Source organism: Ixodes scapularis, unplaced genomic scaffold (genome assembly GCF_016920785.2).
Source record: "Ixodes scapularis isolate PalLabHiFi unplaced genomic scaffold, ASM1692078v2 PGA_scaffold0__279_contigs__length_252992795, whole genome shotgun sequence".
Lineage (NCBI taxonomy): Eukaryota > Metazoa > Arthropoda > Arachnida > Ixodida > Ixodidae > Ixodes > Ixodes scapularis.
The window spans coordinates 61,132,273-61,157,275 of record NW_024609835.1 but is presented as its reverse complement, the minus strand read 5'-3'; the positions used below and the strand labels follow the sequence as shown (position 1 = coordinate 61,157,275).

At 47.3% G+C, this 25,003-nt stretch overlaps 1 protein-coding gene across 1 annotated transcript; it reads left to right on the top strand.

Moving 5' to 3' along the window:
* Window positions 1–880: 880 nt before the first annotated feature.
* On the top strand, window positions 881–12,613 carry LOC8042931 (transcription factor ETV6). The gene is made up of 3 exons (XM_029978636.4): window positions 881–1,120; window positions 6,278–6,464; window positions 10,554–12,613. Exons 1-3 carry the CDS (start codon window positions 1,079–1,081, stop codon window positions 10,766–10,768), a joined length of 444 nt encoding a protein of 147 aa, XP_029834496.3. The 5' UTR covers window positions 881–1,078; the 3' UTR covers window positions 10,769–12,613.
* Window positions 12,614–25,003: the final 12,390 nt, after the last annotated feature.

The following is a 25,003-nucleotide window of genomic DNA, read 5'->3' as shown; positions in this document are numbered from 1 at the left end:
TACTGTTCATAGCTAAACTCCAAAGGTCTGGATTTTCGAAAGCAAAGAAAAAGAAGAGGAAAATACTTTTGTAACTGTGAATTGGGCGACATCATTTTTATGGTTTGGTTGTTTATTGCTTTACTTATTTATCGCGCCCTTTATACCGAATGCCTCGGGACAATTTGAAGAAAAAACAACATAAAAAAGTAAAAAAAAAACCTAAAGTAGTCGTTTTAATTTAAGGAGCTATTTCTATTCCGTATTAAGCGAGTAAAACAATATATATATATATATATATATATATATATAAAAACTCGACAGTGTCTGCCTACTTTTTGGCGGGTGTATCGGTGCACGCTACTGCCACTCGCACTGACAGATGCACAGGCCCATTCAACGGAGGCATTCATTTGTTGCAACCAGCCCATTTAAAGTTGATGCACCCGTACGTTTTGGTGTTGCCACGGGTGTTCGGTCCCGTCAAATGCAAACAATATATGAATAAAAGGAAAGAAAGAAAGAAAGAAGAGATGGTGGGCCGTGGATCCAGGTTGCGAAGGCACCGGAAGACGGAAGTGGAGCAAGCGCCTTGCGCGTGCGTAGCAGCTGCCCGGGTCACGTGACGGGGAGCAGGTGGTCCCTGCAAAGAGCCGCAGTGGCGGACGCCCCAGCTGTCGCCGGCGGAAACAACAGAGGCACCCGCCCCGCCAAGGAAAATTCGAAACACACAAAGGAAAGGATGCATCACTGAAACAGGAACACACATAAAGAAAAAAGAAAAGGAGTGGAGCTATCAAAGACCGAGGCATTAGAGCCTGTGGGAGAGGAGGAAGGGCTCGCGTACCATTGTAACCGCGCCAGATCGGCCACAGTTGTCTTCGCCGAGGTTCAACTTGGAAAGGCGTTTAGCGGCACGCGCGGATTCGCTGGTTTTCTGAGGGTGTGAGTGGGTCGTTTGTAGCTCGGCAGAGTGGGCGGCAGCAAAGAGCGAGTGGGGGCGGTAGGGCATGCCGCTACGAGTCTGCCGAGTAGTCCACACGTGACTATTGATCATTACACGCTGGTTTGCGCGTCGGTTCAAAGCGGACAGCAGGAGATGCACTCGTTTGTGAATTACGGTCCCTGCGCGACTTTCCAGGTGAGTCGATGTTTTGCTTTGTTTGTTTTGTTCAACTATTTTTTTTTTTTAATTTGAGAATGAACGTTGATGATTGTCATCGTATTCGCGGGGGGGGAGGGGGGGGGGTGATATAAGTAAACACCTTTCGTTTTTTAAAAACAAAACAAAAAAAACTAAAGCAATTAAAAAAACACAAAAAAAACGAGTTAGAGGTGAATTTTATAATATATTTATTACCTGATTCTAAAATATCTCGTTCGTTTCCCCCGAAGATGTAACTAAACGCGAGAAAACACGAAAAACCTCCGACGAGTCGTTACGTCATACCACGATTTTTCGGCCGCCAAGCGCGTGTCGCTCGAGCGTGCCGCGCGTGCAATTGCAAGCTTGCGATCTCTTCAGCCCAGCGCGCGCATGTCCGCCGCTTTGGAAAGCGAGCAAATCACGTACCTTACGCAGGATCATTGAAAATGGAACCGGCCAGGAGCCCTTTCTTGGAAAGGTCTAGTCGCGGCGAGAAGTTTGGGTGTCGCCGCCTGGTGGAATTCTTTCACAACTTAGACTGAGGATACTTCAACTTGCTCTGCTGGTGCAACCACGTGCAATGCCAAGCTTTTATACACCATGGAAATTAAAACAAAAACCGGGTTGGTAGAACGTGCACTACCCATCGTAAGGAGAACAGAAGCACCCCTAGCGAGCTTCTGATGATGTCTTTTCCTGACTTTTTTGAAAATAGCAAGAGTGCGCGTGCATGCATACCTTTGATGGGTGCCGAACATTCGCGAGAGCGGAGATCCCGAAAACTCTGGATGTGACATAACGCTCCGGGAAGGAGAGGCTTCAGCAGTACTTTGAAAATAATTTTCTGCAGCCTCTATACACCAAATTGAAACGTAATCTTGATATTCGTGATCCTGGACGCCAAATGAAGACGATTTTAGTGGTTTTCATCAAATACAGTACCGCTTCAGTTTCCCTTTAAGTGTGCTTGCATTCTCGGGTATTTCCGTGAAAGTTGCCTGAAAGCTGCGAGAATGTCACGTGGGAGATTTCTCCTGGAGGTACCAGCTCGTGGGCGATATGGAAGGACATGTATGTTGCATGGAACGTAACTACAAGTCATAACAGATGAAGGAGACTTAGGACGTGCAGAGAGGAAAAGAAGGTAACGATGTTTAAAATAGTACACACAAAAAGAAAACACCGAAGTAATATCGATTCGCTTCATATGAAGGCTGACCTCTTACTGCGTTATAGTATATTGTATTGTTGTGCGACGTTCTCGGATTATTGTGACTGTAACGTTGAGGAATATTCGCTGCCATAAACTAGCAATTAACGCAGAAAAATGATTTGGGAAGACTCAGCATCACGGTGTCAGCGTGTAATTGTGCCATTTCCAACTGCGCAGCCGCTTGAATCTGGACAGTTGGCAAAAACGTCGGCGAGGGATTTGACCGCAATGATTGGCCGGCGCCAAGGTCAAGTGCAGTACTGGCCAATCACGGACGTCGGATTCTTCGCCGACGTTTTCGCCAAGTGCCCAGATTAGAGCCTCAGGGAGAAACGTGGGTGAAAAGTTGTCCTGAGTAGGCGTGGAAAAATATCCCAGGAAAATACCTTACAAACTTTCATTTCAAGTAAAAAACATATATGAAAGCTCTAGAGTCGAACACAAATCACATTCAAATTCTGCTTTGAGAAATAAACTAATTGGTATTTATTTCGCACTACTTCAAAGGGGGAAAAAAGGAAAGCTTCAACCCGTTAATAATGTCCCCGTTTGTGATTGACTGTCGTTTTAAATAAAACAACTTAAAAAAAAAATGCTCGCGATGCTGCAGTGACATTTTCGTCCTGAACACCACGAATGCGCTATGATGATGCTGACTGGGAACTTCGCAAATGCGTTTCCTTTCTTAAAAAAAAAAGCAAAAAAAAAACCGTTTTGTTTAAAACCGCACACACATTTACTAATGAAGATGTTGAAGATGCAAGAGAAGATGTGTGAGAAGGTTCGAGATCTGGATCTCATATTGCAGGAGTGATAAGATCATATCGGCAAACGATTGTTATGGAGAATTTGTACGTCACGTCTTATAAACCCGATACACAATATCATGTTCATAGGGGTACTATGCAACGTTTATACGACATGGTGTATATAACCTTTTAAACGTGTACAGTACGCGGAATATGGTCCGAAAAGAACAGTACATAGAGAAGAGTCACGTCGGCTACCGGGAACAGCCCCATTTCCTCACTGAAGATCTCTGCAGGTTATTTACAACTTTGGAATCAGATAACGGCAAGCTCCAAAACTCTGGTACCTGGTCCGGACCTCTACCGCTACATTTTACCGGAAACTGAACATTCGGGGACGAGTAGTGAATTTTTGTGGCGATAAAACCCTCGTGAGCCTGACATCCGGTCTTCATGAGGGCTTCTAAATGCTGCCATTTTGCAGCGTTCGTGCGTTTAGCGCTTGGCGTGCTTGATTTCAGAAGCTACGAACACGCGCGTGCTGGGCTGTTAATCGGTAAACATTGAAATGGCGGAGTGTGGAGGCAACGTTCTGTTGCATTTAAGCAAAACAAAACGGGAACGGTGCGATGGCTTCACTGCCAGAGAATGTGGTCCCAAAGTATAAAGGTGTCATAGCAAGCTCCTGGCTAATGGTGGAAGACCGGCCACTGCGACATTTTTGGTCGCGGAAAATGGCCGAACAGCGCACATTGGTGCGACGGACTTCCTTGGCTCCGTCCTGGAGTTGGCTCCCACCTGTCGCCAACGGCAGCCAAGCCTCTTGTCGCGTTGGGCACCGGCGCGGGCCAATGACGCTAGACAGAGTCATGCTCAGATTCCCGAGACCAACCCTTGAAGCATCCGACGGGCGGTGGCCTTCGTTGAGGGCTCTAAACACAAAAAGGACGTCTTCCGGAAACCACGAGAAAATCTGTGACCGCCAGCCCTCGCGAGGAGAAACATCGGCGTGCGTGTGCGTGTGTGTGTGAGGGGGTCTGTCGGTATTGTGTTTCAGTTCGAGCGGCAAGAGCGTCGATACCTTGCATCAGACGCCGGGGCATGGCAAGAGCGGCGGGTTACATCATCTGCCCCTCGATGAAAAAACACAGGGCAATTGCATCATGCCGCCCCCTAACTCCGAACACCATGCACGTGAACACTCCGGGGAAGGCTTCTCTCTCTCAGAGGGCCTTCTCGCCCTCGGAGGGCTATATATGTAGGGCTCAGGGAGGCCGAAGGCGCCGATTAAGCAGTCGACCGTGCTACCTGCATATTCACTGAACATAAAATTTCTACTTCAGTAAACTCAGTCCAGGTCTGTTTCCTCGGGGCTATGCGATCAGCAAGCCACAGCCCCGACTCTTGGTTCCCTACTTGAGATCGTCCCCTACCAAACCCAACAACATGCGTAACTTTGATCGGCACCTATGAGCCGCAGGCACAGAATCGTCCATATATTTGACTACAATGCCTCTCTTCTAGCGTATTCAGATGCCTAAAGCTGGAGGGTGGTGGTAATGAGATTAATGACTTGTAAATCTTGTAAATAAAAAAATAAAATAAGGTGAGTGGGACCATGAGCTAAAATCTTTTCTGGGTGGTTCAGCAGTGCAGCCATTTAAATGGACGTGTAAGAAAATATAAAAGCTTTTGTAATTAAAGTTTCTTTGTTTTAAGACTGCGAGAACAATCAGAAAGCTAGCGTATCTTTTCAGAAAAGTTGACGTGTGTTTATTTTTCTTTACATTACGCGAGTGGCGTTCCCCAAGCGAAGGCAGGATTAACGGCGAGATGCGTGGACCTGCAGTAGTGAGTTTGTAGTGCCCTCCGCGCGTCTACAGTGCTATTATATGCCACCCCGAACGCCTCTGTGAAACGACCTTTGTGGCGGCATAACTCTGCTCACCAGCTTCACATTACTATCTGTCCACGGTCGTTTTTACCGCCTTCCTATAAAGAACGTCGCCGCCGGTACCATAATTATTGTGTCAGTTTTTGCTGGTTCTAGAGGCTGTGGAGCCCGCTTCTATAAATATTATTTTTGACTTTTTGATGAAAACGTGTTGGCATCTTGTTGACTCTAATTACTTTCTTTTTTTTTTTTTTTACTTTGACATCTTGACATGGTGAACAGAAAGTTTGTTGACTTTGTGTTGAAACTTTTCTGGAGATTTTGTTCAGCCTGAGTCAAAAGAAAAGCTGTTGACTTTCTATTAACTTTATGCTGTTTTTTTTTTCTGCTGACTGTCTGTTGACAGTGTAATCAGAATGACTCCAGACGTTCTGTTTACTTCACGTTGAAAATGTTCTGTGGACTCTGTAGCCAGTGTCAACAGAAAAGCTACAGACTTTCTGTTGACTTTTTATTGAACATTGTACACCTCGACTAGATGTCAAAAGTCGCTAAGTTTCTAAATAGTCTCTGACAAGGCGAGAACGGGAAGCAGCTTCTGTTGTCCCGCCTTCAGCGCAAGCCTACTACCCTTGACAACGCTTCGGCGTTCGTGCACCTCGACCGCGCGCGTGCAGTCAAAGCACGACGGAAGGCATGGGGCGCGTGTTGAATGACAGGCGTTCGGAATACACGCCCTGCCGTTCTTAATTTGTAAGTAACTATAGTGACTTTGATGATTATATTAAATAGTCAACTAGTAAGGAAAGCAAAAAAGTGGAGAAACTGTCTTGACTCGCTTCTTCCTGAGTGGTGCTATGCAGAGAAGCGATAATATTTCTTCTAGGAGCCATTCTTATGGATGGTGTTTTAGCGACTGCGCCGACTTATTGTTCGCTTATCATCATTTTTATAACTTTATAGTTAGCTTTTATAATTATTATTAGCCCCCCTCCCCCTCATACAGCATTTTTTCATGCCTGGATTGTCCTGGCTACGTGCCTGGTTTGTGTTTGTGTTCGTTTCTAATGTGTAGTTGTGATATACATGTAGTAGTTCCCTACGCTGCACGCTGCGCACGTGGCCGTCTACGAAGACCCCATAAGCCGTCAGTGTCCCTGCCGGGAGATTAAGGAAATGCGCGAAGCCACAGTGAACGTTTGCCGCCTTGACTGGCCGTCTTTGGACACTTTTTACAACTCCTCCGTTGAGGCTGTCCGGCAGAAACCCTTCAGGGTCGCTTGTGGTGTGCGCAGGAGTCGTGCCAGGAGATGAGCCCGAGCTCGTGGTTCGGCCAAGGGAGCTCCGGACTGGCTCCTTCGCCGGCGGCCTACCGGGGACTGTACGCACTCACGGTACGCTGGCAGCAGCCGCTGCCCAGAGGAGACCACCAACGGAAGTCCCACTCGCCCTGCCTGCAGGAGCCCAGCCTGCTTCCCAGAGGTATGTACACTGCTCGTCGACGCTCGTGGGCACTATCAATTCAGTCGATTCTACTGGAGCCTAAGGGATGGTTTACAGAATTGCGTTTGACTAGGACCGACTGCGCCGCAAACGGTTTTTAAGCCTCTGTGGTTGCTTACGACCGACGGCTCTGCTGGGCAGCCAGTGTTAAGCAGTGACAAGAGGCTTAAAAACCGGTTGTAGCGTAATCGGTCGTAGTCAAATGCAAGTGTGTGAACCAGCGCGGGTATTATTGTAGGGAAGACAACGCTTGAATCTATTGGATACTAATATTAGAAGTGAACCACCTCAAAGCAAAAGCATCGCATGGTATATTGACTTTCAGGCCCGTCAGAAATGTTTGGGAGATAGGCGGTGGGGGGGGGGGGGGGGGATTCCCTCCTCTCCCTTTCCCCCACCCAGTATTTGGGGATGTGACTCTGCTCCGACGCCACTGCTGACAATTTGGTACAATATTCACAGCATCGAACTTACTTGGGTGCAAAACAACGTGAAAGTCAGTCTCCAATCTTCTGTACAGCACCACTCGTTTTACAAAAACATACTTTAGGCTATAGGAAATTCTGGCGCGCGCGCAAATGCCTGCAAAAAATATAAGCGTTTTATGAACGAAAAAAAAAAAGCCTCACCTATACTTTGACTCAAAGTAAGTGGCATTGGTGGAAAAGCAAAGTCCCGCAAATCCCCACGGGTGTGGGATCTGTAATTCACGGATATAATTAGGCTCAAGAGCGGCCTTCCTCATTTGCTTCTATTCATAGGAACAATTGGAGCCTTTTGAACACTGTACCGAAGAGTTTCTATCACTATTAGCTTAGTTCGCAGCCGGCTTAAAATAGAAGGCCTTGATTTGACGTTATGTACTTCCACAAGTTTTAACTTCCCGCGCCGGTTTCATCAATTTCAGCTCAGCTGGGATGCTGCCATCATAATTACTAGCTTAGCGGAATGTGCGCCTGTGCTGGACCATTTTGATGTATGAAATATTGGCGTCGAACACTCGTTAAAAGTTCATTTATAGAAACGCGACACAGCGTCGATGTATCGTGCGACGTCTCGACGGGGTTTAACCGTATCTCGCAATGCGTGCGGCATAAGCATGCCGTTGCTGATGCGCAGCTCGTTACCCATGTACCTATACTGTGAAGGTGGAAGAACCTTACATTTTTAGGACTTTTATGAACCAAATGCAACATTCAAACGTCAGGGTTTTGTGAGTCGACGGAGTGGCTCCAGGAACTTTATTCCAATAGGTGCCATATGGAGAAGCTATCCCTCATAAACCACGTCGTTTATATATATATATATATATATATATATATATATATATCATCTAAAACAAGAAAATCACAAAAATTAAATATATATATATATATATATATATATATATATATATATATATATATATATATATTTAATTTTTGTGATTATATATATATATATATATATATATATATATATATATATATATATTCTTTTTTTAATTTTTGTGATTTTCTTGTTTTAGATGTACGAACACTTTGACACTTCATTGGTGCAACTCTGCGCGCACGTCACCAAATGTTAGCAGAACTATGTGTTGTCCTTCCTATCCCGTCCATGAACTGAAAGTTGTCCGCGTCAAAGGAGCCGGCTTGTCATGCTGTCGGATGCTGCGATCCTAGCGGCGAGCCGTAGAAACTCGGGCCAATAAGTCGAGCGGACGCAAGGCCGTTTTCATCGAGGCGTCCCATCCCGTGTCTGCATTGGTTTCCAACTGTTGTATGGCTGGCCACGGCTGGACTGGAAGCGCGCGCTCTCTTTTTCTTCTTACGGCCTTTGCAATTGGGGCAATCGCCACCTCCCGTCGCAATTCGCGGGGGAGGGGGGGGGGGGGGGGGGTGGGGGGGGGGCGCTGTCACCTCACCTTTGGGCTACCCTTTGCCGTTTGCACAGAGCGCGTCTGACAGTGTATCGCAATGCTGTCTCAACTTGCGGCCGAGATCTTTAGAGCCTTCGGCACCTGATCCTTACGTTCAGACCCTCAGCCACTATCTACTGCGCTTCTGATGAGCCCAAAACGGTGAATATTTGACGCGCATCTCCGAGAGATTCGGGAGTAAAAAGCAGTAAGTAGAGACAGCGAATGCGAATGCGTAAAAACTATACTCGTCTTTACCTCCAGGACTTCTGTTGCAACTCAATAACAGGAGGAGACGGACCCCTTCTAAGTGGAGGAACTTTAAATGATAATAATTCGTACACTCTCGTGAAATGTAAGCGGGCCCAATCTATCTATTGCCGCGGTCTGCATCATCATTTCATAGGCCGCACACGAACTCGGTCAGCTGCTCTAGACGAGGGTGTAGTAGTCTGTACAATTTTCCCACAGTGCATATTACAACCTGAAGTGCTTCCTCGAGGGCTTGTGCACATATCCAGCTCACTTTTCGTTTCTGTCCGTGACCGTCTTTGCATGATTAATCAGAAGTATTCTGAGGAACTTGTTGCAAATTAAACCAGCCAAGCGCTTTGAGTGGCTTTTGTTCATGCCCTCTGGACAACTTAGGATTGGCGCGTCTTCAAGATAGGGTGCAATGAGTATTTGCAGAACTTCGTGCACATTTGACTTAACTGACTTAAATCGGAGCGAAGTTCAATAAACCATTGCCAAAACGACAACCTACAAAGCTCGAACACCAACGCAAAGCCGCGAAGAGACTCTCCGAGTGGGGTGAAGTGGGGTGAGGTGGTTGCGCCCCCGGCGGAAAGCAAGTGAACTACATACGGAAAAAAAATGCCATTGACTCCCGGGCGATTGCAAAGGCCGTAAATGAGAAAGAGAACGCGCTTTCAGCACTTTCAGTCCGGCCGTGGGCTGGCAGAGGGCTGCAGAGCAGCCTGCAGCAGAACAGGCGGCGTCTGTCCCCGCCAGGACGGTGACAGGCAACAGCATGAAATTTTAATGGCGCCATCAGACCGAAATCGAGGGATCACTTTGGAGGTACACTAGTCGGAGACCGAAGCAGAGCGTCAGTCCGTTCGATTGGGGGTGGATGACGCAGCCTCGTTCGGCCGACAACAGATGTCAGGAGCGGTCCACAAGGCGGAGCTTTCGTGCCGGTCGAACATTGTGCAATGTGTGCTCAAGCTCTCCATGGCGCGAAATGCGAATGCCTAGACTTCTGGCTTGAAAAACAAGATTCACTAAACGCTCAAGTATGTTAGGAATAAATGAAAGGCGAGTTTTAAGTCAAAGTGAGAGTGTGGGAGGACGCATCAACATATAGTATTTTTGTTTGCCCATGAACGTATTGAGACCCGATGGGTAAACGTAGACTTGAGCGTTCAAAAACCACATTGAAAGCAGACTTTTAGCATCCGCATATTTAACTATGTCATTTATAGTACTGACTCTATTTCCACCCTCTGAAACTGCGCTTATGCGTATAAGATCTAGTTAACTCATGCAACTGTCACCATCACAAGTCGAGGTACATGATGAGTCCTCTAAGGTTTTTTTTCAAAATTGCCAAGGGGGGGGGGGGGGGGGGGGGGACGTACAAATTATTGGGAGGGGCTCCGGGAGGTGTATACCATAGGTTTGAGTACTTTACGCAGGAAACCATGGGGGTGTGCTGGACTCAGCCCGGGGTTGTGTTAGGGTGTGACGGAGAGGGAGGTGGTTAGAAACAGCGGCGGATGTACGTACATGACCTCAGAGAGATCTGACGTCACGGACGGATGTGACGTCACCGGGTGATGTGTCGCTCATATCTATTAGATTGACCTAACATTTGTCATTTCATCAAAAACAAAAAAGCATTTCTTCCAAAAAAAGAAAAAAAGCTGGCGTATGTCGTTTTTTTTTTATTAAAAACTTGTTATTGAGGAGCACAGAAAAGGCGGTTGCCCCCTCCCCCAAGATATCCGCCCCTGGGTATAAATAACTAATTTACGCGTTTATGGAAAGGGCGGAACATTGGCTCTTTACTTTCATGGTCACACGTCATCTGATGGACGACGGCGTTGTCATTATCAGTTTTTCCCGCTCAAGGCTCATCATCCAATCCCCGCCTTTTGTCGCAGACCCCCGCCAGTGGAGCCGCGAGCACGTGGCAGTGTGGCTCGTGCACGTGATGGCCCAGCACCAGCTCCCGGCCGTGTCTCCCGACCGGTTCCTGATGAACGGCAAGGCGCTCTGCCTGATGAACATGGAGATGTTCGTGCAGAGGGTGCCGCTAGGCGGGAAGCTGCTCTACAAGGACTTCCAGCTCAGGCTCAGCAATGTCCTCTACAACTGAGAGCGGTCACGTGCCATCCGCCGGGACATCGCCACTACTTGCGCCGGATTCCTAGTCAGACAGTGTATGACGGTTATACAGTGCTGTGCACTATCTCCTCCGATGGTCAACGTTTCACCCGGGCCGTTCTACGAAAACGAAGTTGTCCTAGCAGAGAGTGCTCAAGTCGTCGGTTAGTGGTCCTCTATAGATTGCGCGAAGCACTTGGATCTAAACAGAGTCCCAAATCACGCTGCTATAGTACGTCATAGAAAAGACGGTCTGCAGACACTAGGGAGTTTTAGGGAACCGTTTTTCCATACCCGATATGGTACAATGGGCCCTCCGGTACAAACTGCGCGTATGCAAGTCTTCTGCGGCAGCGCAAGCGCAGTTCGTACCGGAGGGCCAATCGTACCATATCGTATGTGCAAAAACGGTTCCTTCATACTCTCTACCGTCTGAGGTGTATTTATTCCTCGAATGATGGTCCCGTCACGTCGGCCATAAAAAGTCTGTCTGCGGACATGTTAAAAAAATACAAGCATATTAAGCAAACGTGCGTCGAGCGTGCTTGTGGTGTTTTCGAAAATAATTCTGTCGTCATGTCTGAAGCGAATATTGTGCATTTTGTACGATGGATTGAGCAGTGCGATAGCGGCTGAAAAGGCTCCAAATAACTACGGCGAGAGAACACTCGAAAATTACCGTGGTCTCTCAAGAATGCTTCGCCCATCATAGACACTGCGTCGGCGATGTGCTGTATGGCAACATGCTGAGACGAGACTGTTGTTTGCGCTTTGCAGATGACCGAGATCCCTCGTTTCGTCTCAGTCTCTTTCTGATCGTAGGAGGTGGTTTGTGCATGTCATTGAATAGACCCCTTCAAAAATTGCCTCCTCTTACAGTCGACATGAAAATACTGCAAAGTAGAATGCGCAAAGCAAAAACAACATAAATATGGCAGGTCTCTTGGAAGTGAGTGTTATATCAGTTACAAACTTGTGCCAGCCCGTTAGTGTTGTTTGTTTTTCTTTTTTTTTCTTTTTTGCGCATGCCATTTTTGCAGAATTTTCAGATTGATTGTAAGAGGGCGTAAATTTGTAAAGGTGTCTATAGAACTTTTAAAGAAATAAAGGCTCCTGGCCGGTTCTATTTTTAGTGTTCTTGCGTAGGGGGCGTGGTTTGCTTGTTTTGCGAAGCGACGAACATGCGCGTGAGGACTTGTAAATATTGGAATGGTGTTTAAGAGGGAAGGAAAACTTGCTGGAGTTTTTGTTCGATTCGAGGTGTATGGACTCTGGCATCTGAAGATTGCCTAGATGCTTGTAATGTGCGTAGTTATGACAGAAATCTACGCGCAAGCGCGTGAGAAACTGCGGATGAAAATCCCGACACTTGCACAATGGCCGACGTCCCGCCTATGGGGGTGCACTATCATTCCGTCATTTATTTTTGATGATAGATACTTCCCCCGTCATTTCTGTTTAATCAACCCGCACACCAACAACTGTACATGATGTAAAATTCATTTAAGTTTTTATGTATATATGAATAGAAAGAGAAATAAGTAATTACTGTCTTGGCTTCAGCGCAGTTTGTTTACCTTCTTTCACCTTATCGTCTGTCAGAACGTAAATTTTTATATACCACTATTCTTGCACTTGTGTTCTCATGACCCTTGTGAATTGCACTCCATAAACACCTGAAGCGTCGGTGGTCATCTTTATTACTGGGAGGGAGCTGTCTTTTGTCCGTGCGTACAGGGCAATGTACGGGCAGCTCAAGTTTGTTTCTTGTATCATTTCATGTTATTTATTCATCAACGAGCGTCTTTATTATGTAATTAAATAGTTTTCAAACAAACATGCGCGCAAACTTTGTTTTCTTTTCGCCTTTTAAGTGAATACTTTATACAGATCGAGCAGTCCTGTGTTAATCTTCAGTACAGTCACAGTGATATAGCTGCGACATGTCACGGCGAGGTGGTTAGGGATTGACGTCGCGTTCACACACCGAGAGGTGCGTGTAGAAAAGAGTTCGGAACAAAATAGACATCGTAGCATAGCCTCCTCTATATGTTGAAAAACAGCGCGACTGGGACGAGGACACACAGAGACGAAGAGAGCACAAGACAAAGCGCTGACTAGCAACTGGTTCGTTATTACACCATAAGGAAGAATGACAATGAAATGAGAAACATGGAGTCAAATGTTCGCGCGCTTGCTTGGCGCCTCGTGGAATATGCCCCTTTCTTCTTTTTTTCTTTTTTCATCCGATTGTAGTCTGGTGTTCTTCTTCTTTCCTCAGGAGCTTGGGTTACCCTGAATTTAAAGAACTTCATATACCAGGAGGCCGCCCTTGCCTTGCACACGTAGATAGCAATGAGCGATGATAACATGGCAGGGTTGGAAAGACAGTCGTGAGAACATACAAAAGAGCCATTTGTAGAAGAAATGAAATTGATAAGGATAGATAACTGGGCGAGTTGGTGAGAGTTCGTGTTGAAAAACATTCAGGGTAACCCAAGCTCCTGAGGAAAGAACAACACCAGACTACAATCGGATGAAAAAAGAAAAAAGAAGAAAGGAGCATATTCCACGAGGCGCCAAGCAAGCGCGCGAACATTTGACTCCATGTTTCTCATTTCATTGTCATTCTTCCTTATGGTGTAATAACGAACCAGTTGCTAGTCAGCGCTTTGTCTCGTGTTCTCTTTGTCTCTGTGTGTCCTCGGCCCAGTCGCGCTGTTTTTCAACATGAACTCTCACCAACACGCCCAGTTATCTATCCTCCTTTATACTCACAAAGCCTGGCAGTTTGACGACGGAGCCACAGAGTGCCCGGTCGCAAATTCGGAGCGCGAGGATCTGGTAGCACAGAGCATCAAAGAGCCATTTCTCGGAGAACCTGGACGTCAGCGCACAGCTCTGGCAGCGGCAAGGACCCGAAACACACCTGTTCGCTCGGGAGAAGTGTGTTTCCGCGTCTCGCCGCAGGGAGGCGCCACACTCTAAAAAAAGCCCGTGAGTCTGCTTTCCCGCACAATACTCGGAGAGCCAATCACCGCAACTTACAGAGGCAGCTCAGCGAATGACAATGCTGAAACATATGTTTAGACCAAAAAACGCAGTCTGAGTTGTGACATTAAGCGATGCAAGCGTGAAGTTTTGAATTGCTTAATGTCACAACTCAGACTGCGTTTTTGGTCTAAACATGTTTCGGCATTGTCATTCGCTGAGCTGCCTCCGTAAGTTGCGGTGATTGGCTCTCCGAGTGTTGTGCGGGAAAGTAGACGCAAGGGCTTTTTTTAGAGTGCAGTCACGTGGCTCTCCTCTCATCCGTTGTCTGCCACTCCACCGTTTCCATTTCGGCGGCTGCTTCTCGGGGCGATCTGCCAGGCTTCGTCAGTAGATAGGAGGCTATGCATCTGGCCATTTTGTTCCGAAAGCTTTTGTTTCTTTTTTTGCTCCGAAATGCGTGGAGGCGCGTCTCCCCGCACGAGCTCTTGGCATTGACAGCGCTACGACGGCATTTTGTGAACGGCTATTTTGGTTTTCCAGAGAGCGCGTGCAGTGGGCATCGGGTAATACGAAAACCCTCAGCGTAAAGCCGTAGCTCTTTGGTAAATCCCCCGGTGCGCACGCAGCGCACCGAGGTTCGAGTCCCGCGGGCGGTGGGCTATCTTTTTCGACGGTTTGGAAACATCGACATCGGTCGCCACATAGATTTTTGCCACCGGGCGCCAAGATCACAGATGGCCTGATGGCAAATCCCAACTCTGATCTCCGTCAGCGACACGACGACGTGTTGTTTAATACGTTGGTTTAACGAAAGGTCTCGGGTATCACGAGTACAACCAGAGACGAGTCCGGCTCCCCAGTCCGTCTCTCTCTGTTTCCCTATTTCCCCGTCGGTTAAAAACAACCCTTGGGAATCCTCGCTGGCTTCCTTTCCCTCGGTGATGTCACCTCATTCGTCCATCACGCTGCAAGTCCGTCCCTCCACACTCTCTCCTGGTCATAAAGCTCACTATTGCACATTGCACGCGTCACGGAGGGCCCAAGCACGCAGCCCGAGGCGCTATCCCCAGGCGTCCCGGAGCCGCAGAGGTCAGCTTCCTCTTTTAAAGACGCTCGACGAGCCGGAGTCAAACCCACACAGAACACAAACCCGCGTCGGCAAAAGGCGGGTTCGAGCTTCGGCGTAGTTGGCAATTGCTTTTGGTCTCGGGTGTCTCGCCGCTTCAGCCTCGTCGCCCCAAAGTCTTTGGCTGAGCACGTCGGCCGCGTGTGCTGCCTTTGCCGATAGCGCGCGCAGCACTTGAAGCAGCAACAGTTCACTCTTCGCCGGGGTCCTCCCTGACACAGCGTTCGGGGGTACCCCAACCATTAGGAGAATTATAGCCTTCCCCGCCTCACGGCAGCGTCGTGAGACGGTTTGACTGAACTCCAGCCCCGCGGTGTCTAAGAACGGCTGACAGACGCCCTACTACTACAACATCAACAGCTACATCAACAACGGACGTCATTTCCAGTGAGGGGAAGAGCCTTAAACGTTATCGATGTAAAAGGTAGTAATCTGTTCGCAACCCTTTGCATTGCGTAATATGCCACAACGCGGACTACATTTTCAGGTCTTAACAGATGTTCCGGCTCAAGATTTGCTGAGCTGATTTCCTAGATCGCAGAGATTGACTCTTTGAGTGTTTTGCGGTTAAGTAGACGCACAGGCATTCCTTAGGGTGTAGCATGAAGCACGCAGATACACAACTTGATATGAGTGGTACGAGTGAACTTTAATGATGAGGTTCCATTCCTTCGGACATAATGAATGAGAAATCAAACAAATAAAACTTGAAATCGACAGAACTGCTCTTAAATTTTATCATTTTTTTTTACGATGGGCTATAGTTGCAGCAATGCAGAGGGCAAGTTCGTCTGCTCCTTGCGCAGGGGGTAGCGGTGACGTCAGAACGCCGAGCCCTGGTTGGCTGATCGAGCCCCCCTATCTGAGCGTCGTCTGCTTCTTTGCAATGTCGTCTGCTCGCAACGTCGTCTGCGTCTGTCTTACGTTTCCTGCGACTTTCGGAAGTGCAGAGGCCAGATTCACGAAACGATCTTACGCCAAAAATGTGCGTAAGCCATAACTTAAGAACAAATTCGTATTCACGAAACGAAATTTTCGTACGTTTTGCGCAGGTTACGGCGAAATCCTACGACAGCTCCGAAGCTGTCTTACGCACTTCTTACGATCAAGTCAGCATGGCCGACAGCGTCGCGGTCGCGACGACCCACGGACGTTTATTTTTCTACGTGAGCTTCTCACGCGTCCTGACTTCAAGCAGCAAAAAAAAAGTAAACATTACTTGAAACAGAGCACGACGAACAAGAACGCTGGATCCACAGACACCGGGGAAAAGCTCCAACGGCGACGATTCCACCGAACGCGACCAAACGAGCTGGGCAGTTAGGCCTAGCAGGCACTCCGCGACTCGGCGACCGTCTGCCCACGACCGGCTGACGTGCTGAATGGAATATGCCCGCGCGACCCTTGTGAACCCTTCCCGTGTTATACTTTGATCGCTGACCTCAATTTTAGATTAAGAGGTTAATTTCTTCCTCTTGTTATCTCCTTGTTTCCCGAGGCAACGGTGACTTTCGCCGGTGAAAAAGCGGCGAATCTCCGACAGACGCAGGAAAGGTAAAGCAGCCATCGCTTTGACTAGCAGACGTAAAGCAGACGACGTTAACTGCGCCAACCCGCCGGCGCCGTTAAGAGGGGTCTCGCCGCACACGAATGGAGGTAAAAAGTATTTGGGGGGGAACTTGCGGACACTAAGCAAACAAACCTCGGCGCCCCGGGACACCTCGCCAGTGAGTCCTTTGACTTCCCTCCTTGATGCGCGTCTGCTAGTTGTTAGACGAAAACAACGTACCGCTCGATTTATTTCGTCTGCCGAGTTCGCTCCGAAAGTCGCAGGAAAGGTAAGACAGACGCAGACGATGTTGCGAGCAGACGACGTTGCAAAGGAGCAGACGACGCTCAATAGGGGGTCGCGATCAGCCAATCAGGACTCGGCGTTCTGACGTCACCGCTACTTCCTTTCTCATGCGCAGAAGACGAAAATGAGCCCACTTGCGAGGCGTATAGGCTGGCAGGTCCAATCAAAAGCCAATTAAAAAACACGTGATATATATTCCTCCTACGCGAATATTAAAATGACGCTAATGGGCGTACCTCGAAATGTCCCATTCGCACTTCGCCCTTTCTCAATTCGCCCCATTCTGGTTTGGACGTTCTCGTTGTAATCCTTTTAAAACATAGAAACCGGTTTCTTTTTTGTTTTTTTTTTCTTTTTACTTTATTTGCATTTGGTTTTGTTCGTACTATGACTCAATGACACCTTGTACCTTCTCAGTCCTGGAGTGACACCGACGCTCGTAGAGTCTGCTGCAGTCCACATTAATTTAAAAAAAAAAGAGTATGAAGTTTCTGTGTTTGTGTGTGTGTGTGGGGGGGGGGGGGGGTAGGTGGACCCTCTTGCGACCCAGGAAAAGAAGTACACACGAAGCCGTGCATTGACACGAAGGAGCAGTTCGGTATTTTCTTGCCCAGAGTCTGCGACCACTTCCGGGCAATCTAACGAGCGGGTCCTGGCCATTGCTGCTTGTTTCAGAAGCAGAACGGACGTATTCCAGGAACCATCAGCCAAACCGCGGAACCGACGCACGTGTGTCTGTATGTGAGCGCGTGCGTGTCGAGTATAGACAGTTACAGGTTAAGAAACGTTTTCGAGGGAAAGGAAGGCTGAGAAGGAAGAAGTGGGCGGAACGCTGGAGAACGGAGGGTGCTTCCTCTTCTCTTCTCCAGCTTTCCGTTTGCTTCCTCTTTCCCAGCCCTCCTTTCCGTCGAAAACTTTTCTTCACTTGTAACTGACTATAGTGTGTATGTGTGTGTGTGTGTTTGGGGGCCGGGGATAGTGTGTGTGTAAGGGGGGGGGGAGGGGACTTGAAGAAGTTTTTGTGGGGATATGCAGTGATCAAGCCATAGCACCGACGCCTCAAATAGCTCCTACTTTTTTTTTTGGGGGGGGGGGATGAAACACGCCGGATATGTAATAAGAACGGAAGAAATGCGGCGGTACCAACAGAGATGAACGTTTTGAGAATTATCCTTTTGACAAAATCGATACGAGAACGAACTCAAATGATAACCACCCGCGATGATGCGTACTACGTCCAAGCAATTTACCATATGGCTAATAATTTATCACTGACTGGTTAATAGACCTGGCAGCCAATAGTTGTAGCTGTGGTCTATCGTATGACACGGCAAAATATCCAAACTGGAACAGATGTGAAAAAAAAAAAAGCTCGAGGTACAACTGAGCACTTCTTATGAGTTGTGAACGCGAAAGCATGCGAGCCGCTCGTCCGCTTCCTTTTTCGTCTGCTGCGTACTTTTTGTCGCCGGTCAGCGCGCGTGCTCCCCTGGGCACGCTGACCTTGGACGCTCCGTATTAACGGCGCGCTGATGGACACGCGGGGCCATGGGGTGAGCGGACGTGGAAACTAACGAGAGCAGCGGCTTGTCGACGCGCACCAGCCAAATGTACCGAAGGCTAAATCCATCAGCTTTGAGCGCCGTTCACACATATGCAACCGAGTAAGACCGAGAAAGAATGGACCGGTTTTTAAGCCTTTTTGCGAGCTCTTAGGACCAGCTCCGTTGCAGCGCATTCGGTCCTAAGAAGTCGTAAAAGGCTTAAAAACCAGTCTGGTTTCTCTCGGTCTTACTCGGCCGCAAGAGTGTGAACGGCGCTTAAAGGCCCGTTCACACTCTTGCGACCGAGTAAGACCGAGAGAGACCAGACCAGTTGTTAAGCCTCTTGCGATGTCTTAGGACCAGCTCCGCTGCAGCGCAACTGGTCCTAAAACGTCGAAAGAGGCTTAAAAACCGGTGTCGTCTCTCTCGGTCTAAAGGCCCTTCCACACTCTTACGACCGAGTAAGACCGAGAGACCAGACCGGTTTTTAAGCCTCTTGCGATGTCTTAGGACCAGCTCCGCTGCAGCGCAACTGGTCCTAAAACGTCGAAAGAGGCTTAAAAACCGGTGTCGTCTCTCTCGGTCTAAAGGCCCTTCCACACTCTTACGACCGAGTAAGACCGAGAGACCAGACCGGTTTTTAAGCCTCTTGCGATGTCTTAGGACCAGCTCCGCTGCAGCGCAACTGGTCCTAAAACGTCGAAAGAGGCTTAAAAACCGGTGTCGTCTCTCTCGGTCTAAAGGCCCTTCCACACTCTTACGACCGAGTAAGACCGAGAGACCAGACCGGTTTTTAAGCCTCTTGCGATGTCTTAGGACCAGCTCCGCTGCAGCGCAACTGGTCCTAAAACGTCGAAAGAGGCTTAAAAACCGGTGTCGTCTCTCTCGGTCTAAAGGCCCTTCCACACTCTTACGACCGAGTAAGACCGAGAGACCAGACCGGTTTTTAAGCCTCTTGCGATGTCTTAGGACCAGCTCCGCTGCAGCGCAACTGGTCCTAAAACGTCGAAAGAGGCTTAAAAACCGGTGTCGTCTCTCTCGGTCTAAAGGCCCTTCCACACTCTTACGACCGAGTAAGACCGAGAGACCAGACCGGTTTTTAAGCCTCTTGCGATGTCTTAGGACCAGCTCCGCTGCAGCGCATCCGGTCCTAAGACGTCGCAAGAGGCTTAAAAACCGGTCTGGACTCTCTCGGTCTAATGACCCGTTCACACCCTTGCGACCGAGTAAGGCCGAGAGAGACCAGACCGGTTTTTAAGCCTGTTGCGACGTCTTAGGACCAGCTCCGCTGAAGCGCATCTAGGTCTAAAATGTCGAAAGAAGCTTAAAAACCGGTCTGGTCTCTCTCGGTCTAACTCGGTTGCATATGTGGGAATGACCCTTAACTCGATTGCATATGTGTGAACGGCGCTAATTACTTGGCTCCTTTGGGATCGGGAAAACAAGGTGCCGTTTTCGCGCTTCAAAGTGATGACGTCAGCTCGCTTCACGGGACCAGTTAATGCTTTCGCATTAAAACGAGAAGAATATGTCCATGTCCGCCTTGTTTGCTTGTCTTGTCTAAAGAGTTATAGTCTCGCGCCTGTGCCTTGTCACTTGTCATTTGTCCGACGAGGAATAAATTATTTAATTGTTAACAAACATATAACAATACCTGTCTACACATGTGATGTGACGTCTGGCGAGCGAGCGTACAGACCACTTTCGTGACAGACAAAATGTGACTGTAAATCCAACGAACGTCCTGGTAAATAAGGCCAGAGACGTCTCTATGGAAAATTCTATTCCCCTATACACTTTGTTCGCCGACGCGCTCACGGGATCGTTTATCGACTGTCCCTGACTCACTTTCGGCAGTCCGAGCTGTCTGCGTATATTTCTTACCTGTCTGGGCAACCTCGCTGCGCCTTACGCCGCACTGTTTGGAGAGCGACAGAAGTGGAATATTTTTAAAAAAAGAATTAAGAAATGTTTAATCTTGGGAATTTTCCAGAAACAGCCACCAGTGTACGTATCGTATAGGACCAAAATATGCTTCACATGGGCGCCATCACGTTTTAGCTAATGTAACACAGAGTGAATAGTTCGGACAGTAAAAATTGGACATTTGAATACCAAAAAAGCCAGTGTTCAATTTTAAATTTATTTATTTTAAAGGCTACAGCCTTCATGGCGAGGTTTCGCAGCCAATCTCCGGGCGTATTTTATGCGGAGTCGTCATTGCTGAGAAACTTCTCTGTTTAATTTATCTAAAAAGTTTCTCTACTATGCCGGAGAAATATCCCAAGCCACAACGTCATAGTGTTAAGTGACGTCATGGTTTATGTGCAGTGTGATTGTGTGCAGTTTGTGTGCCGCACAGTGTTTAGCGTCTCGGCTGTTGTCGTAGTTCACTTGTATAGAACACGGCGAGAAACCGCAATTTTCTTTATGCCAACCCGCAAGAAAGGAAACGCTTTGGAGGCTCACTCTACCGACATAAGCGTCGGGCGAATCAGCAATATGGCGATGGCAATCCCTCACAGCCTCTACAACATACCTTGTAATTTTCTTATATTTATTTTGATCTCAAGCGTGCTTGTTTGCAAAAGCCAATTTCGGCGCTTTATTTTCGATACGCTTTACAAAGAGTACCGAAGTCCCGAAATGCCACTAATGGTTACGTATTAAGCCCTTAAAGGAACCATGAAGCGAGTTTTCTACTTTCGCTAAATACTACTTGGAATCACTCTCTAACGTTAATAACTAAATAAGTTTGCCTTAGTTTTTTTGCTTTCTTTTAAGTCGCCAAAAAAATTCGATAAATATGAGCCATCGTTTATCCTCTCACTTCAGAACCAAAACAAGCGGCCACGTAGCCTATTCCCTATCCTTTCCCGCGTTAATCATAGCCACGTGCTGGAGTTGGCAAAGTCGAAAACGCGTGCTGAGCATCCAGGCATCGTTAGAGTTCGGCTCTTCTCATCACCGCAGTGGTTGGACACTACCCACTGCCCGAGTGTCCGCCGAGGCATGGATTGTTACGAGCCGAAGTCGAGTGCTCACATAGTTCTCGTGTCCAATTCATGAACCGCGCTCGACTGTCGTCAGGCGGGTGGTTTCGACCCCACAATTACTTCATCAAGCTTTGCGATGGTACGACTGAAAGAAATAGTCCCATTTTATTTTCGCTATTTCACCGCGACAAAAAAAGCTTTTCAATCAGCGGCGGTTTGTGGCAGCATACTTGGGCCAGACTAGGCCCCATACGCCCCTGCGAAATCATGAACATTGCAACCCGATATCGTTTTATTACCCCTATAAATCGATACCGGTTAGGCATAATGACACTTAAATATCGTTTATGTTCGTGACAATGAAAGTGAAAAAACAACAACAAAAAAACACAGGCAGGCTGGCGAACTAACTTAAAAATAATACCTCAACACTGGGGGGAAAAAAAATAAAAAAAATGACACACACACTGTTATTAGACGTTGTGTGGTGTTGTCAGCTTTTTGTAGTTTTGTTCCCAGTCTCGAGCCTTCATTATGAATGACCGTGAAGTGTCTTTATTTGTGACACGTTCACGTACTTACCGCACACACAAACACGCACGCGCACGCACATGCAACCATACACACAAACAAACATGCGCGCACGCACACACACACACTCAGGGAAACATTTGGAAAGTAACCACACCATCATAATCGGCAAGTGAGGATGGGCCACCTTGCCGTCCTTTCGCTTGTGCAGCCCGGAGTGTTCGTAATCTAAATCATGATTTAAATTTTAATTCAAATCAGGCCACTTTTGCTATGATGATTTAAATCGAGACCTTCCTTCAAGAAAGATAAGGATTTTTTTAAAATAAGTTATTATTATTTATTACTTGAGGTTTTCTCGGTATGTACATTTGTTTATATTTAAATAAAATAATCACCAAGGAATCAATATTGATATCAGGCTGAACACAATAAAACAGCAGTGCTCTTCTGAGCAATTGGAGTGTTGAACTCTCTACCTTCCCCTTCGTTTGTCAGTTATGTAAAGCCAATCAAAGAAACAAAACAAAAAAAATTCATATCCACAATACAAAAATAACATTTTAATTAAAATATCTGGTTGTTTTTGTTCTAATATTTATTTATTTATTTTATACCCTCAGGACACGTTTCCGTTTTTTTCTTCAAACATGGCGGATTTATATAAATAAGATATTGTCTACATGATATTTACAGTAATTATTTCTTCCTCATTATTATCAGTCATTGGACGGACTGGTCAATTAATCTGCCATGTTTAAAAACGCATCTTGTCATACCGAATCACTTGTTTTGAGCTACAGTAAATAAATCAAATTAATCCGATTTAAATGTAATAAATCTGATTTAAATAAAATAAACCTGATTTATATCAACAAATATTTTTTTTCATCCTACTATTGAGGCAGAGTTGTCCAAATCTTTATACAATAAATGTGAGTGCCGAGTTTTGAAAGAAGACAGTAATAAATTGATTGAAACTATAGGGAGCATTCACTGGACGCCATATTTGTGGGTGCTGTTTAGAGCGCATGCTCAGAACGAGCTCACATCAATAGGCTGCTAAGACCGGCACTCTTGATGGTGCGCAATGCGCGTTGCAAAAGAACTGTGGAAGCTCGCCATCAGCACGCGCTCAGCATTCGCGCACACAGATATGGCCGCCAGTGAATACTTGCTATTCGCGACGTGCGCGACCGAAAGCGTCGCTGTGGTCGGCCATCCACGATTAGCCGAACGCTGACTATGACGTCGGAAAGGGGATTTATCATCGACGGAAATAAGAGGAATGAAAGAACTTTAATTTTGACGGTGTTGGCAGTGTTCCTTTGAGAGCGCAGTGATTTCAAGCTTCCACCATGCTCATTACAAACACCATCGAACTTGTTGTTTGTAAGGTATTGAAGTCACAAGGGGGAACCATAGGAGGGCGCCACCAAAACATCTCGCCGCTAATAGCTGCCCGAGTGCACAACAGCTCGGGGAGGGTGACTTTAGTGAGAGCTAATGGCGATGTGCGCGATCGAAAGCGTTGCTGTGGTCGGCCTTCCAGGAGTGGCCGAATGTTGACTGTGACGTCAGCAAAGGTTTTCTCATCGGCAGAAATAAGAGGAATGTAAGAACTTTCTTTCTGACGGTGTTGGCAGTGTTGCTTTGAGAGCGCTATGATTTCAAGCCTCCACCATGCTCATTGCAAACACCATCGCACTTGTTTTTCGTAAGGTAATGACGTCATGAGAGGGAACCATAGGAGGGCGCCACCGAAACATCTCACCGCTAATACAAGCATGAGCACTTTGCTTTAGAATGCGTCAAGACTGCATGAAAGCTGGCGCGGTCGGAGCAGTCTATCAGAGTTACGCGCTCGCACTTATAGCCTTTGCTGCAGTTCATGTTAAACCCCTGTTCGTTTCAATCTGGATGCGCGTTCTAGCGGCATGGATTCTTATAATTACTACTGCGCGGTGCACGTTTAAGATCTGCAAGTTAGCAATGAGGCAGACTGGTTGAGACATCTGCCTCCAGAGGGAGTGTAGTCCGCCTCAAGGGGAAGTACAGGGTGTCACAAAAGAAAATTTACGCGGTCTTTTTTACCGCAAAAATAAACCAAGCATCGCCGAACGCTCATTCTCCGCCCAAAGGTAGCACTAGAGGTCACAACCAGATGCCAAAGTTTCAGCCCGATTCAATAACTTAATCAAAAGTTATAAGTGATTTTCTGAAAATTTCAATGGGAAAATGGAGCCCATTTTTGCCCGTTTTCGGTTTCTGGTGCCATAGAGCCCCATGCGTTTGAAAACTCCGTCGGCCGCCATTTTCCCATTGAAATTTTCAGAAAATCACTTATAACTTTTGATTAAGTTATCGGATCGGGCTGAAACTTTGGCATCTGGTTGTGACCTCAAGCGCTACCTTTGGGCGGAGAATGATCGTTCGGCAATGCCTATAGTTTATTTTTGCGGTAAAAAAGACCGTGTAAATTTTCTTTTGTGACACCCTATATAGTCTTCCCCTTGAAGCAGAATGCCTTCCCGATGTCTAAGCATTCATACAAAAAAATGTGACCGCCGAGTATTGAAAAAAGCGGTAATAAAACAACAGTGTAACTAGCTGCCCGAGGGCCTTGTCCGGTAAACCAAAGACTCTCATCGCCAGTTCGACCAGACACAGAGCCCTAAGTGGCCAAGCAACTGCCCTTCAGCCCTGTCGCAGCCTTGACGAAACCAGCGGAAACAAGTGTCGTCACCGGCGGAGAGCGACGACCCAGACAATGAGCGGAGAACGAGCACGACGTTGACACAGGCGTCTGCGATGGTGTCGGGTATAGTAGGCAGCCGATAGCGCCGAGTGGGCCTTGACTACCTCACGGTCGGCGGGTACTAACGGTCGGTAGACAGGACGGTCCGGCACAGAGTGCCCACATGGCTTTCGTCATCCGACATCACGTGACGTGTATCTGCGGGTATTTCCGATTGCAAAATGACGGGTAAGTAATTTCTTCCTGGTTTGATGTAGAGGAGAACACGCTCGTGTGATACCCCATCGAGCATTATCATCCTCCTTTCCCGGCGCGAATGATAATGGCGTCTGGGCAGTATCTATCGTTCACTGGGTTTTGTATCGTGCCAAACGACCTTTAAAACCCGCTTCATACGAAGAAATGTTTTGGAGAGGCTATGTG

Bases quoted from the DNA above. Each gene is read 5' to 3' on its own strand.
- LOC8042931 (XM_029978636.4), top strand. From the start codon at position 1,079: ATGCACTCGTTTGTGAATTACGGTCCCTGCGCGACTTTCCAG. The intron at 1,121-6,277 runs GTGAGTCGATGT...TGGTGTGCGCAG, and splicing joins GTCCCTGCGCGACTTTCCAG to GAGTCGTGCCAGGAGATGAG. The intron at 6,465-10,553 runs GTATGTACACTG...CTTTTGTCGCAG, and splicing joins GCCCAGCCTGCTTCCCAGAG to ACCCCCGCCAGTGGAGCCGC.